We start from the raw sequence: 16,674 nt of genomic DNA on the forward strand, positions 1-16,674 counted from the left end.
ATAAAATATAATAAGTAAATATTTAAAACTCAAAAAATATCTACAAATATATTTAGTTACACTTCTTAGAAATTATTTATTATATTAGATATATGAATATATCAAATCTGTAAATATATTATTATTATTTGAAAATAATTGAAAACCGTTTCATTATCATTACCAATTTAAGTGCCACTTAACTTTTTCATTTGTGAATTTTTAATATAATATTTTTTTTAAATAAAAAAGTATTACAATTTTGTTACAAAATAATTTAATGATTAAAATAACTTTATGGCTTATAGTATAATAAAAATACGTACTGTTATAATTATTTTAATATTTTTTCATGATTTTATAGAAAATAATTTAAATGCGACTTACAATCCTGAATCGTAACATTTAAATTATTTGGTATAAATCCATAAAAAAATAATATACTATATTTTTTTATTTATGCTTAAATAAACGGCGTTTTGCAGCATAATTAAAATGATAATTTTTTTTGCAAATAAAATAACAATAAAATAGGATTTATTATGAACAACATAAATAAAATGTATTGCTTTTAAAGATAAGCGGTAAATGTATTTTTAGTCGCGTAGTGCAAATTTTAATTTTAGGCTACTTTATTTAAATAAAACATTTTATTAATTTTTTTATGATATTACTATAGTATGCCAATACTAATTGAACTCAATTTATTTACGCAAGGAGTGCAAATATTTTTTTAATTAACTTAAATATGCCATTTACAAAGCCTTTACAATGTTAAAACGGTAATCATCCATATACTCATTATAATTATGTTTTAGAAATTTTCTTTGCTTATTTGGTATTCCACTTTACTAAAATATACATATTTTCTATATTTTTATCTATTTTTAAAACCCCTAATGTGACTTGTCTGCCATCGGAATAATGTATTTAAAATTCACTCCTAAACTCTTCATAGTTTGCGAATTGATTAATCAATGTTTTAAGTGAAAAACAATATATATTTTAGTACCTAGAATTATAATTTTAATGATATTACTACTACAAAATAAAATATATTTAAATCTACGGAATAAAATAATGTCGTGTTACATATCCTATTAATTATAAAATAAAGATCATTCTATTTTGCATTGATGACTAATATCTAGGTATCCATTGATACTAAAATATCCTAGCACGACTCCTTTGGAAGTTAAACCTGTTTACGTGGGCACCGCCACATAGAAACAGGCCTTGCAGTAATTTATTATTGAATTTGTTTTAAATACAACAGCCGGCCAAGAAATTGGAGCAAGGCGGATAAACATGTCGTACGATGGTATGCCAGGATCATAACTACATCCTGGTAAAGTCTACCTCGTAAACAACTAAGAAAAACGATCTCACGCATTCGCTATATCTTTATTAATATAAAAAAAATGTTATTTATTTAAATGACTTAAGTATTCAATATGTTTTGTGCATTTAGCAATATACAGACGTGTTTGGAATTTTCGACTCAAGCTACATTATTGTTATTGTAATACTTTATATGAATAAGTAAACTAACGTTTAAAGTAACACCTACAATCTTAAAGTAACACCTACAATCTTATATTTAACAAACATTCCTTTGTATATCTTTGTTTGAATACTTTTAACGGTATTTTTATTTTATCTCTTCATTACTATGCCGTTTACTAATGAGATCTTCTATTTAATTCTGCTTTGCTTTTTTTTCTTAAATATATCCAGCATCTTTCAAATGTAATAGTTTTAATATAATAATTTTAAAATAAAGAGACATTGCTGAAACAAGGATTTTCCTTGTTTCGCACAAGCCAAAAATAACATGTTTTTATTTATTTTAAATATTAATATTATTAATATTTTATCTGGAGAAAGTTTCACATTTTTGTCTCTTTTTATTTTTATTATTTATAAAGAATATAGTAACTATTTTTGAGGCTGTTAAAATCTAACTTATTGCTAATATATATATATGATTTTAAAATATTTATAATATAAATGATTTTTTTGTATAAAACAAACTTTAAATACACTTTATATTTAATGTATAATACATAATTATATTAAAAAATTAAATCCTAATAAAAAACAGGGTTTTCGAATCACTTTAACAATTAGTTAGTTTTATTTTTTTTACAAAAAAAAACAGTAAAAAATATTTATGGCAATTTTTTTTTTTTTTTTATATTTTTGTAGTGTCACTTATGATGAATAAGACCTAAATAAACCACAATGAAATAAAATAAACTAAAATGACTATTATTACATCATTGAATGTATGCTCAAAAAATTGCTATTATACGATACTAAATTTTATTTTAAATACAAATTTATTTAAAATAAAATAAAATTGTTTTTAATAACAAATTTAAAATAATATAATTTATCACTGTAGTAAAATTATTTTTATTTTTTTATTTCATATTTTCGTATCAAATATTTTCTAAATATGAAATACAAAAAATGTATAGCTCTTCAGGCATACATATTGTTCTTTACAGCACAATATTCGATCTCAATTTACCAGTTGACATTGTCGTTGAAAAAATAATATAACCTGTTGTGCGGCAGCAGTTAAAAATATATGTATAGCAAGGTCAATAATGACCAGTGAAGTGTTCTTGAAAAATTGCGAAAACACACCTTTCTCTCCATCATTGTTTATAGAAAATACAAACACAATAAAAAGTTGAAGAAAGTCAAATATAAAACTCATTTGATTGGGCTACATGAATACTTGTTTACGTTATTATGTATATTTTATGTAAAAATTTAATTAAAGAAGAACGTTTGCAAAGTAGAACCGTATTTTTTTTTCTTTCGAGTTACGTAAATGTCAAATATGCGTTTTTTATTAATTGAAACTCGTTTTATATAATGCATTGTGTTATAAAAAAATACCGTCACATTATAGCATATATATATTTTTTTCTATTACATAAAAACAATTTTTTAATTATTTAAATTAGATTAAAGGTTGTAAGTAGAACTGAACTTTACATTTGTATTATTTTGAAAATAGATCATTTAACACGACGTCTCATAGCATATCAATTAGCAATTATTCTTCATTATGTAGAATTATATATTGCAGTACAATTTAGGTCAATATCGAATGACAATAAATTTATTAAAAATTGTGTAAAACATAGCTCTTATGTAAAATATGTATTAAGAGTTTTGATTATTTTAGTAAGGTTAAAATATAGCTTTATTAATATTACCATAAAAAAAATATATATGTATGTATATAGTGAGATGATAAAATTATAAAAAAATTATGTAAAATATTGACGAACATTGTTATCATTTAAGTATGTTATATAATAAAAAATACAGCTCATTGCAAAAATTAAAAAGCAAGAAATGTAGCATTTTTATTTTAAATTACTACACGTATAAAGGTGTAAATGTAAAATAATATACGTATAAGAAGTTAAATGCTTAGTAGCAAGACTTATGTTAAATACTACAAAAGCTATTTAGTAATAACATTCATTACGGTACATTTCGTTTGTGTACTATTTGGGAAAATATTTAATAAATTAATTTTGAAAATCACTGGTTCAATTGAATAGTTAAAAATTGCAAATTTTATAATTATTTAGATACATTATAATACAATACATAATATTAAAGCTCTAGATTTAAATTATTTATTTATTTTTTCATATAAAAATAAAAATTGAATGATAAAAATTAAAAATAATAATAAGTAATTGTGGTTATACTATTTTATTTTAAATAATATATATTGAAGCAAAGAATTGTCTTTGTAACAATTTTTAAATTTTTTGTTCAATAAATATTGATTTTTTTACCAAGCAAAATCAATTTTTTTCTACAGAGACATGACAAACACTACAAAATTATGTGCTGATATCGAGTAATTTATGGGTTAAAAAAATACAGTGGAAATTCACTATAATTGAATGGGTAAAACAATTGTTTAATAATCACACATTTAATCATAGTGAGTTTGCTATGTATTTTTTTAACCCATAAATTATTCGATAATAGCACATAATTTTGTTTAGTTTATCATATCTCTGTAGGAAAAATTGTAATAAGATTAAATTTATAAGAAATATAAATAATACTATTTTTGTTAAATTTATTAAATTAATTGTACATGTGATTATTAAACATTTAATTATAGTGAATTTACTTTGTATTTTTTAACCCATAAACTAATCGATAATAGCACAAAATATTGTTTAGTTTATCATATCTCTGTAGGAAAAAAAATAATAAGGTTAAATTAATATTAAATATAAATGAAACATATTCGTAAAAATTATAAAATGAATTATATTAAAAATATATCAAATAATAAGATCAAAATTAAAATATCATGAAAAAGTAAATAAAAGAATACGATTTTTGTTAAACATATTTGATTAATTGTATATATTAAATTACATAATTATTGTTTTCTAATATATTTAATTACACATTGTAAATTTTTTTATCAAATTTAATAATATGACAAACTAACTAAAATATCATTTAATTGCTAATATTTCTGTATTTTTTTATTTATTATTGTGAAATCTGTATGAATTGCGTCAGATATTTTATTTGATTTTTTCAGTATCGTTAGGTACCAAAAAATATTATAAATAACGAAAATACACTACTCGCGTGTATAGGTGATTATACCTTATTTGCGCTAACACAGTCAGTTCGAGAGCTATGTTTGGTTTTACGCCCCTTTTTTATCAATTATCTTTTTAATATAATATGTATATATAAAAGTTATTGAAAAGTATAAAATCAGTAGAATTAATTGTCCCAATAATGTTAATGTTATTGATTCAATATAATGTATATATGGACTTCTAATAAGTATAAAAAATTGTATAGAAGCAGAATCTAATTTATATAAAGTGAAACAGACGATAGAACCCTATTCAATGTATGAAAAAAATATACATATTTACCTCCTGAATTAAATTAATTAAACACCAATTTTATAATTGATAAAAAAAGTATTATATTATGTTTTTTTAATATATATATATTTTCATAATATTTGTACTTGCTAAAAAATATCAAAGAGTATTTCAAAGCTTGTTATAACTAATATATTACAACCATATTGAATTAAGTAAGTAGGAGGAGGTCGGTCTACTTGTACTCTGACACTTATACTAACATACAATTACACGAGTTCAAACAAGGGCAACACAAATCGCACTGAAGTGTTTCGCAAAAGCGGCAACCAGTCTCACCGCCTGTTAAGATATTGTTTCCATGGTTAAAGATCGATCATGATTTTAGATTTTCCGCAATTGCAAAACATGCTGTTGTCTCGTTTTACTTTACGCGAGGAAGCAGATCTAAATAGATAAACGTTGACCCGACACAAAAGTAAGTACGTCCTCGAGTGCCCAACGTCCGCATTTACCTCGCATTTTTTACATTTACCCTTGATGGTTGTTGCGAAAATTATGTATAAATAAGCTAACCGACGCCCAATGGACATCAGTCGACCGTTCACGGTATACCAGTTAACTCGAATCGGGTAGCTAAATCAACACAGACCACAAAATGTTCAAGTTGGTGGTGTTGTCTGCTCTCTTGGCTTTGGCCTCTGCCAAGCCATCTCACTTTTTGGCTCCAGCTCTCCATACATCTTACTTGGCACCCGCTGTGTATGCTGCCCCTGCTGCTGTATCTCACCAATCCCGCTATGACGTACATCACTCCGCTCCATTGGTGCATGCCTATGCTGCTCCAGTCCACGCCTATGCCGCTCCAGTCCATGCCGTAGCCGCCTTGGACCGTCACACCCCAGCCGTAGTCCTCGGAGCTCATGGAGTGCCTTTGGATACCGTCGATGTTGTCAACGCCAGAGCTTACCACTACCAAACCAAGGCTCTCGCCAACCACGGACTCCATTATCTCCACAAGCGATCCGTATATTCCCATCCCATTGCCTACTCTGCCGTCGTTGCTCCATCAGCCGTCTCCCACCAATCCCGCGTTGATGTACACTCAGCTCCAGTTGTCCATGCATATGCTGCTCCAGTGGTATCTCACTACGCCCCAGCTCCATATGTATCCCACTACGCTCCAATCTCCACCAGCACATTCTGGGGAAAGAGCGTCTTGGATGGACATTACTGGAAGAAGTAAGCGAACAGCAGCATAACAATATTAAGCCAAAACAGCCTTCGAGATGCAGGTGGAAAGATTTGCTGGCACTAAAGCCGCAGAAGTCTTTCCGATTTCGGACCCGAAACGACTGATGTAAATTTTTTAATGTATCATTTTTGAATAAATTTTCTTCTAAATGAATATAAAAATGTATTTTAATATATTTGTTTACAATAACCCAACACATACAATATGCTTTTATGTATATACTTACATTACACATATAATAATAACACTCCGATAAGCAACACCAGCTCTTCATTACAGAAATTCATATCGTATAAGTAACGAACTAACGTGATTTGAATCAATCACCCCTATATTCATCAGAGACGTCATTTGGGGGAAGGGAAGGTGGGTGCTTTTACACCTTCCTTAAATTTTGACAGAAAAATGCATGGCATTTAATGAAATACTATGAATTATAATAAAATCGATATATTAAGAAAAACGACAACTGAACGAATTATTCCGGACACGAATTTTGCGGACAGATTTTTGCGGACAGAAACATTCCGGACAGTTCTAAAATGACGTCCCTAATTGCAAGGAAGTCGTGACTTTGAGATATATTACGACATGTACATGAAATCAGAAAGCTTCTTTAATGAAATACCCGTCAACGTAGCTTTACTGCGATTTTTTTCACTGCTCGTGTTTCTCACGGTTCAGTGATTTTTACGGACATTAATTTTGCGGACAGATTTTTGCAGACAGGAATTTTCCGGACACTCATTTTTCCAGACAAGATTCTTGCGGACATCGCCTACCAGTGACAAAAAAATATTTCATAAAAAAAATAAGGTAAACATTTTGAGTGTTATAGTTGAAGACACTGATTTTTGCGGACACTGATTATTCCGGACAATAAATATTTTAAATATCATATTTAAAAAAATAAGATAAGCGTTTGGATTGTTCAATTTTTAACTACCATTAATTAAATCCAATGAACTTCGTAAGCAAATATAATTCTATTATAAATTTTTTATCCTAAATAATATATCTATGTTTCTACTATTTTTTTAATATGTATATGTAATTACAATGTCCTTAAAAAAATTTTTTTTGATTTACAAATAGAGTTATCTACATATGACTATTTTTATATTGAGTATCTCATTTAATGATAAGCGTTAGTGAAATTATATGCTGCTCTAAAATGTCGATTTGACAGTTGCAAAACATATATTTTCTGTTCTAGCCCAAACCAATAATAAAAAAACTAAACAAAATACTGATATTAATATGGACTATGGATATGATAGGGCTGATCAAAAATATTTAAACCGAATTTCGGTCAATAGAAAGGCGCAAAAACAATTATCACTTCTCAGAAGTCATAAATTCACGTCAAAAATTCACGGCGACGACACGATTTTATTGCTTTTGTCGTGGATTTTTGACTTCTGAGAAGAAATAATAATTTTTGCACCCTCCTATTGTGTAAAATTTGCTTTTTTGCTCCCTCTTATTGGTCAAAACGCTAAATAACCAAAAACGTCATTTAGGGAAGGGCAGATGAGAGAACTTGGAATTTGATGACGGCAACGGCACGATTTTCTTGCTTTTGACGTGGATTTTTGACTTCTTAAAAGGGATAATTGTTTTTTGCGCTCTCCTATTGGTCAAAATTTGGCTTAAAAATGCTTCATTTGATTCTAAAAATATTTCGATTATAGAAAGACAATATGAACGCTAATATGAACATAACTAGAGGTTTTTCTCGGCCGAAAATTTAAAAAACAAAGAAAGAGGATGTTCGATTCTTTTAGAAGGCATATGTTTTTCAAGGGTTATTTTAAAAATAAATATATACTTAAATCGTACAAAAATCGTATTATTATATAAATTAAAAAAAAATATATATACCTGCGAAATAATAATATTAAATAATTATAATAATTACCTCTTAATGCGGATAATATTTTAAAATTATAAATCAAATGAAAATTATTATTTTTTATTTTTGTTATATAAAATAAAATATATAATTTTTAACGCAGTATTTTAAATCCGCAATTCAATCCTCATATATCTTAGTAAAAAAATGTAGCATAAATAAATATTCTGATGATGCTAAAAGACATCTTTGGCGAAATATCGTGAAAACTTCCAAGGACATTATCATTCATTATAATATGACCTCTTTATATTCACAAATTATCATCTAAACTATGATCCAGATTCAGATCCAGAAGCTCAACAAATTAGAGGTTACTATCTATATGATTTAATGATCCGATTAAAAAAGTTATAATGTTTGTTGATATTTTTTTAAACATTGTTTTTTTTTTTTTTTTAATTAAATTGCTTAAAATCAAAGGCTTTTCATAAAAAATCAGCGCTAAAGATGATTGACTCCCATATAAAAAAATCGACAATAAAGAAAGGTTCCGCCTTATGTTTTTCGTATTTACCCTTGACGGACGTTGCAAGAGTTTGAGTATAAATTAGCTGAGCGTTTCCAAAAGCGTATCAGTCGACCGTTCACGGTATTCCAGTTAACTCGAATCGGGTAGCTAAATCAACACAGACCACAAAATGTTCAAGTTGGTGGTGTTGTCTGCTCTTTTGGCTTTGGCCGTTGCGGAGCCTTCTCATATCTTGGCTCCGGCTCTCCATACATCTTACTTGGCACCCGCTGTGTATGCCGCCCCTGCTGCTGTATCTCATCAATCTCGCGTTGACGTACACCACTCGACTCCATTGGTACATGCCTATGCTGCTCCAGTTCACACCTATGCTGCTCCAGTTCACGCTGTAGCCGCCTTGGACCGTCACACACCAGCTGTGATCCTCGGAGCTCATGGAGTGCCTTTGGATACTGTCGATGTTGTCAACGCTAGAGCTTACCACTACCAAACCAAGGCTCTCGCCAACCACGGACTCCATTATCTCCACAAGAGATCGTTGTACTCCCATCCCATCGCATACTCTGCCGTCGTCGCCCCATCCGCCGTGTCTCATCAATCCCGCGTTGACGTACACCACTCATCTCCAGTAGTACACGCCTATGCTGCTCCAGTCCACGCTTATGCTGCTCCAGTCCACACCTATGCTGCTCCAGTCCACACCGTAGCCGCTTTGGACCGTCACACCCCAGCCGTAGTCCTCGGAGCTCATGGAGTACCATTAGACACCGTCGATGTAGTCAACGCCAGAGCTTACCACTACCAAACCAAAGCTCTCGCTAACCATGGACTCCATTATCTCCACAAGAGATCCGTATATTCCCACCCAATCGCCTACTCCGCCATCGTTGCCCCATCGACCGTATCTCACCAATCCGTTGATGTACACCACCCATCTCCGCTAGTCCATGCTTATGCTGCTCCAGTAGTATCTCACTATTCTGCTGCTCCATACGCATCCCACTACGCTCCAACCTCCACCAGCACCTTCTGGGGAAAGAACATCTTCGGCGGACACTACTTGAGGAAGTAAGCAATTAACAGCATAACAATATTAAGTCAAAACAGCCTAAGAGAAGCAGATGGAATAATTTACCGGAACTAAAGCCGGAGAAGTCTTTCCGATTTTGGACCCGAAACGACTGATGTAAATTTTTTAATGTTCATTTTATAAATAAATTTTCTCTTTAATGAATATAAAAATGTATTTTAATATAATTTTCTATAATATCCTAACACAAACAATACTCATGCATGTATGAATATAAGATAATTTAACACTACACATATGTATGTTATTATTTTATTTTATTTTTCATTATTCATATATAGTAATAATATTTTGCTTAGCAACTTCAGTTCTTCATTAGAAGACTTTATGCCGTATAATTTACGACATAATTGGATTTGGATTATTTACTTTGATATTTTATACTAAAATATATATTTCTGTCTATCTGGTACAAGAACTTCTCACAAATGGTAACTAGTAGTGACGTGACATTTTTACATGTCATTCTGACTATCATTTCTGGGTCAACTTTTTGTGCTGACGAACGATTTCATCCTATACTGCAATAACTGCCAATTAAACCGCTGAAGAAACGATCAAGTACTACTGCACTTAGGAATTGCATTAATAGCGGGATTTTCAAAGCCTGTTTTATAAAGTTAAAAAACAGCAAATACCGGTATTATCAATATTATTATTTTTTTACTATTAATTGTTAATAAAAAAAAACAAATGTATATTTATTCAAAATCAAACTGAGTGCTTTATTGCTAAGTTTATGCTGTAATATATTGTTGAATGCTTATACATCCTTGCGAAGTTTTGAACTGAAGAGTCAGAACATTTTTTTTGAAGATAATAAATAAATATTTAGTAACTATTGTCTTTCTCATATTTTTTGCGAAAGAAAATAAACAAGCAGTGCAAATTTTGATTTAAGTTGCTGACGGTCTATTAATGCATATTTTGTGTTTCACAGAATAAGAAGCTTTTAAACAATCTTCTTTACATTCAGGTACTTCTAAAAATATTTTATCCGCTGATCCTTTATTGTGTTGTATGCGAATACGAATATAAATCAATAAGATGACTGTGTACAAAAACCTTTCTGTCTTATTTATTTTCTCACTAACTATATTGTCAGAAAAAATATTTTTTTAAATACATAATCGTCTTTGATCGAGCGCTATTTAATGCTATTTAGTTCATTTAAAAAAATGGACGAATTCCAGAAAAACATAATCTAATATTGTCTAGAAAAATTATACTTAATAATAATCATTATTTTCCAGAAGCAATCTAAAATTAAACAAATCGTGTGTCTATGTGAGATTTTAATCAACGACCTTCAATTTATAAGCAATGGTTTAAATCACTTCCCCCATCGTGCTGTTAAATTTAATTCACAAAAATTACAGTCAATGAACCTGACAAGTCGTGAGTTAATTAAATAAAGCTCAAGCTTTACAATAAGTTAGTTTTAAAACATTTTTTAAAAATTGTGCCAATCGTCGCATTATTTTATTGAAATATATTTTTTTATAACAAATGTTTTTTTAATTTGCCTGAGAAATTATATAAAAATTAGAATGTGAAAGCAATAAAATATTTTTATTAAAATGCGCTATGAAATAATTAAGCTAAGCCAACAATATGGTAAAGGAAATCATACAGGAGCTTACAAAATTCTACATATAGGTCTTCATATTTTGTGATAAGAGATTCTCAAAAAAGATTAACTAAATAATTTGTAAGAGCCATAATTTTACTATATATACAATATATTTGATTTATTGGTTAAGGTAAAAATAAATTTCAATCATATTTCCTTGCCAATGTTTTACCACATTGAATTAATTTGAATTAACCTGTTTTTAAAAATCGCAAGTATGATTTATTAAAATAATAGTCTATAACACATATAAATATAATTTAAAAAAAATACTATTTAATACAAATGCGTTTCCTGTTAGATGAATACATTATTATTTAATTAGCAATATCTTGTCAATTAAAATATCAACGTAAGTTACATACATAAAAGTATAAATTAACTGGTTATTTGTTATATAATACAAACATATATTCAATACACATGAAAAAAATTATTTCATATGTATTAATGAACTGTTGTTGTATTAGTATATTTTATATTAAAAAACACACGTTTTGTTATTATAAAAATAATTTAAAAAAATATATTATTTTATAGTTTTTACATCAAAATATGAGCCGTTATTTTTTTAAAGTCCACGTGTAATAAGTCTATTTAAAAAAAATAAGTTAATGATAGTTTTAGTCAGATATATATTTTTTTATATTTGATAATCACGCAGTCAGTGGAAATATTTAGCTAAGTTGTAAACCTATTTTCATATGAATTAGAAATGTTAATTAGCATTTATTATATATTGAATCATTTTGAGTATTAATAAAAATCCTAAATATTCGTCTATGTAGTGCGCAAATTTACGCAGTAAGAGTAAAAAATGCACTAGGATCAACCTAATATTTCTCAGACGATCTCTTCCCATTTATATTGTAAGTTGCCCAGCTACACAATAGTTTTAATGTCTAATTTTAACCATAAAATTTGAAAACAGGTTATAAAAATCAGAATGAAGTAAAAATAATATTTAAAACACAAAAAGCTTAGGAGCCGGTATACGCACACTCGCTAGCTTCGGTACCTTATGACAGTAAGGCTAGTTATAATATGTACTTAATTATTCGTTTTAATTATTATTTTTTATATTGATTAAAAAATACATTGAAGAAAAGCCAACTTCAAATAAAAAATTAATTTAAATTACTATGGATTATATTTTTTATAATTTGTTATTATTGAGAGTGATATAGTCAAAAATCGTTTATTTGTATTAAATATTACTGCATATTAAAATTTAACAAATTTTTGATTTTAAAAACATCCCCGAATAACGTTTGCCATAGTTTTAAAGTTGATTCTAAAATAAAACTTTAATATCTCAATGTATGAATAAATGGACTTATACAACTTTCAAAAACAACGGCTCAAAAGTATGTAGACATTTTATATTAACATATAGAAATATTTATTTGGTGAATAAGTTCAGCTAAAATTAAAATTATCAGTTACATATTTTATTTATTGTTTGCGGCTAGCATCATATAATATATAAATACAAAACGTCTTGTTTATATTATTTACAGTAAAAATTGTAATAATTATGTAATTAAATATTTAAAAAAATACTAGTGTTCAAGCAATAACCTTGTAAATAATAATTAAAAGTCATGTTTTATTTTTTAAATTAAATATTAAATATTCCAGGCAAAAAACTTTATGAAATATGCTCTTAATTAAACGGGTTGTTATATAATAATTTAACACAAAAATTAAATTAAGTTACGTTAAATAATTATTTTATATTTCTCACGCTCTTGTGGTAAAGTATAATTACATTTTTTAAATAACCTTGATGGGTCAATAGAGTTTAGCCATCGGTAAAGCTTATCAAATAAAATTGTTTATATTTTACATTTGACTTTAAAAATTTATACTTACAGTATACATTTTCTCCTTACTCATTTTTATATATTTTTTATGTAAAATAAGTTTTTTATATTATATTATAGTGTATTTTCCTATACGATTATCTTTTAATTCGAAACCATGTGTATCGTTTGCTGATCTTATAATAAACTTAATTTTTTAAGTGTTGTCAAGTTTTTTACTTGTTATTGGGAGGCTTAACTGTTAAATGTCAAAGACCTTTCATAAAAAATCAGCGCTAATGCCGATTGACCATTCATAATAGACTAACCACAATAAAGAAAGGTTCCGCCTTCCGTTTTTCATATTTACCCTTGATAGGCGTTGCAAAAATTTGGGTATAAATAAGCTGAGCGATTCCAAATGCGTATCAGTCGACCGTTCACGGTATTCCAGTTAACTCTAATCGGGTAGCTAAATCAACACAGACCACAAAATGTTCAAGTTGGTGGTGTTGTCTGCTCTCTTGGCTTTGGCCACTGCTGAGCCTTCTCATATCTTGGCTCCAGCTCTCCATACATCTTACTTGGCACCCGCTGTGTATGCCGCCCCTGCTGCTGTATCTCATCAATCTCGCGTTGACGTACACCACTCGACTCCATTGGTACATGCCTATGCTGCTCCAGTTCACACATATGCCGCTCCAGTTCACGCTGTAGCCGCCTTAGACCGTCACACCCCAGCTGTGATCCTCGGAGCTCATGGAGTGCCTTTGGATACCGTCGATGTTGTCAACGCTAGAGCTTACCACTACCAAACCAAGGCTCTCGCCAACAACGGAATCCATTATCTCCACAAGAGATCATTGTACTCCCATCCCATCGCATACTCTGCCGTCGTCGCTCCATCCGCCGTGTCTCATCAATCCCGCGTTGACGTACACCACTCATCTCCAGTAGTACACGCCTATGCTGCTCCAGTCCACGCTTATGCTGCTCCAGTCCACACCTATGCTGCTCCAGTCCATACCGTAGCTGCTTTGGACCGTCACACCCCAGCCGTAGTCCTCGGAGCTCATGGAGTACCATTAGACACCGTCGATGTTGTCAACGCCAGAGCTTACCACTACCAAACCAAGGCTCTTGCCAACCACGGACTCCATTATCTCCACAAGAGATCCGTATATTCCCACCCAATCGCCTACTCCGCCGTCGTTGCTCCATCGACCGTATCTCACCAATCCGTTAATGTACACCACCCATCTCCGCTAGTCCATGCTTATGCCGCTCCAGTAGTATCACACTATTCTGCTGCTCCATACGCATCCCACTACGCTCCAATCTCCACCAGCACCTTCTGGGGAAAGAACGTCTTCGGCGGACACTACTTGAAGAAGTAAGCGATCAACAGCAGAACAATATTAAGACAAAACAGCCATAGAGAAGCAGATGGAAAGATTTACCGGAACAAAAACCGGAGAAGTCTTTTCGATTTCGGACCCGTAATGACTGATGTAAATTTGTAAATGTATCATTTTGTGAATAAATTTGCCCTTCAATGAATATAAAAATGTATTTTATTATCATATGTTATACACAACATTACACAAACAATACAATCAAAGTTCAAGGTATTTTTTAATTATTAAATTACACACATTGTACTTCAAAGATAAATTTAATACAACACAATTATTTTATGAAAAAAAAACACACAAACCAAAATCGTAACGAGTCATTAATTTAATAATTAAAGCTCGAGCTTTAAAATATTTTTCAATCAAAGCACTATAATTTAATATATTATATAAATACATATGTACTTCAAGAATTATTGAATACAGTAGCTCTTTATTCAATATAAAAATATAATTTACGCGAACCTTACATAAAAAATGCAATCATAAATCAAGGTCACACATTTCGTAATAATAGTAATGCGTAAATCGCGTTTTAAATGCCATTGGTGAGAGGTCAGTTATATACTACAATTAACGTTCTACTTCAATTAAAAACAAAACATGGACAAAGAGCTTAATGAGTCATGGATGAAACGATTTAATACGAAGCTCTAACGTAAGTCGGATTTAGCAATAAATTCCTTTCATAATATAATGGCAATGACAAATTTATGATACAATAATAATACATTGCCAATAGTTTTTATTTCTGCTAAATATTGTAGTGTATTACGTGACACTATTCGAACTGTGGATAAGTGCATGGTACGAAACAAATCTGAGTGTCTATTAAAAGTAAATTTATTATCAATCAGTATACCTACGTCCATAACTTAATCTTTTCAAGAACATGAATACCTACAGATTATAAAAATAAAATTGGATCACGAGTTTTGTAAAATTAAACCATTTAACATTTATTAATATATGGCTAAGATAATTATTATAGTATCAATTTATTTTTATTTAAGTTTTTTTGTAAATTCTGCAAATCATAAAGAGTATGAACAGTATGAGTCTGCGAATTTTTTTTAATATATTTATAATTTTTATGCTTAATAAAATTTTTCATTACATACCCAATATTTTTTTAATTTCTGCCTTACAGCATTTTCATTGGAAGCCCAGACCAATATTCAGAGTTCAAGACTATTTTTAAAAATAATTTAAAGTTGCAAAGTCCGGCGATGATTACAGATAAACATTTGATAATTGTTAACTTTCACGCGCTCATTCTATAGCACTTTATCAGAGAATTTCGTAAGAGATAGATGGGTGAGTATATTCCCTTTTCTCTCGCATGGATTCGCTTATGAACGAGATGCACAAGTGTGTGTGATAGAGCGAGAGAGCTAGGGCAAGGCGCCTCACGCTCTGACTCGCTCTGACGCACGCATCAGACGGCGTTTCAATCATGCGTCAGTATTTGTTTGCCTGTCGTAAAAAGAGTTACATCGAAACGCATAATATTCCTGCGCTTCTCAATTATTTTTTTTGCCTAACAAGTTTATTGATTATTTTACTTCGTTAAATAATTTAAATATAAAATAATTTTAATTTAAATAATATTTATAGCGATAAAAAAAAGATATAATGATTCCGATGAATCGGATCTTGAATTTGAAGGTGTAGAATTTCTTTTAGATAACAAAGACGTAATTGAAATGTTCGAATCGGAATTAGACGAAAATTATTGCAATTGCGAAGTAAGTACTTTTCATATTTACATTACTATATTTACATATATATTTACATTAATATATATTATAAAAGCAGTAATAACAAATTTTGATTATTTATAGTGTATATCATATATGTTAGATTTATTGTAGTGTAATGAAAACACGGATCATCTATATAATGTAAGTATGATATCAACATTCTATTATAATAAAAAATATAATAAAATCCCTCGTTTTGCTTTGTTATGAATTTTATACAAAATATTGAGAGCTTCTGAATTGCTATAAAAAATATGTAGAATAAATTAAAGAAATTTAATAATAGAAAAGTGTTAAAATAAATTATTATAACATAATAATACAAAAAATAGTAAAATAAATTAAAGCAATAACACGTTGAGAATCTCTGTTTTTTCTCTCTATAATATAAAATTAATAATGTGTATAAATTAACTCAGTACTCAAATTATAGCACAGTA

At 29.3% G+C, this 16,674-nt stretch overlaps 1 protein-coding gene across 1 annotated transcript; it reads left to right on the plus strand.

The window, feature by feature from the left end:
- Nucleotides 1–5,472: 5,472 nt before the first annotated feature.
- On the plus strand, nucleotides 5,473–14,624 carry LOC148237052 (uncharacterized). Its single transcript, XM_088183015.1, has 4 exons — nucleotides 5,473–6,128; nucleotides 8,679–9,596; nucleotides 13,436–13,494; nucleotides 13,543–14,624. The coding sequence occupies exons 1-4, from the start codon at nucleotides 5,545–5,547 to the stop codon at nucleotides 14,451–14,453; spliced, it is 2,472 nt and encodes an 823-aa protein (XP_088039141.1). The 5' UTR covers nucleotides 5,473–5,544; the 3' UTR covers nucleotides 14,454–14,624.
- The last annotated feature ends 2,050 nt before the right edge of the window (nucleotides 14,625–16,674 follow it).

The sequence above is a fragment of the Plectrocnemia conspersa genome, unplaced genomic scaffold, assembly GCF_051122295.1.
Source record: "Plectrocnemia conspersa isolate PC_06_02 unplaced genomic scaffold, ASM5112229v1 ptg000003l, whole genome shotgun sequence".
Taxonomy (NCBI): domain Eukaryota; kingdom Metazoa; phylum Arthropoda; class Insecta; order Trichoptera; family Polycentropodidae; genus Plectrocnemia; species Plectrocnemia conspersa.

Bases quoted from the DNA above. Each gene is read 5' to 3' on its own strand.
- LOC148237052 (XM_088183015.1), top strand. From the start codon at position 5,545: ATGTTCAAGTTGGTGGTGTTGTCTGCTCTCTTGGCTTTGGCCTCTGCC. The intron at 6,129-8,678 runs GTAAGCGAACAG...ATCGGGTAGCTA, and splicing joins GATGGACATTACTGGAAGAA to AATCAACACAGACCACAAAA. The intron at 9,597-13,435 runs GTAAGCAATTAA...TACCCTTGATAG, and splicing joins GGCGGACACTACTTGAGGAA to GCGTTGCAAAAATTTGGGTA.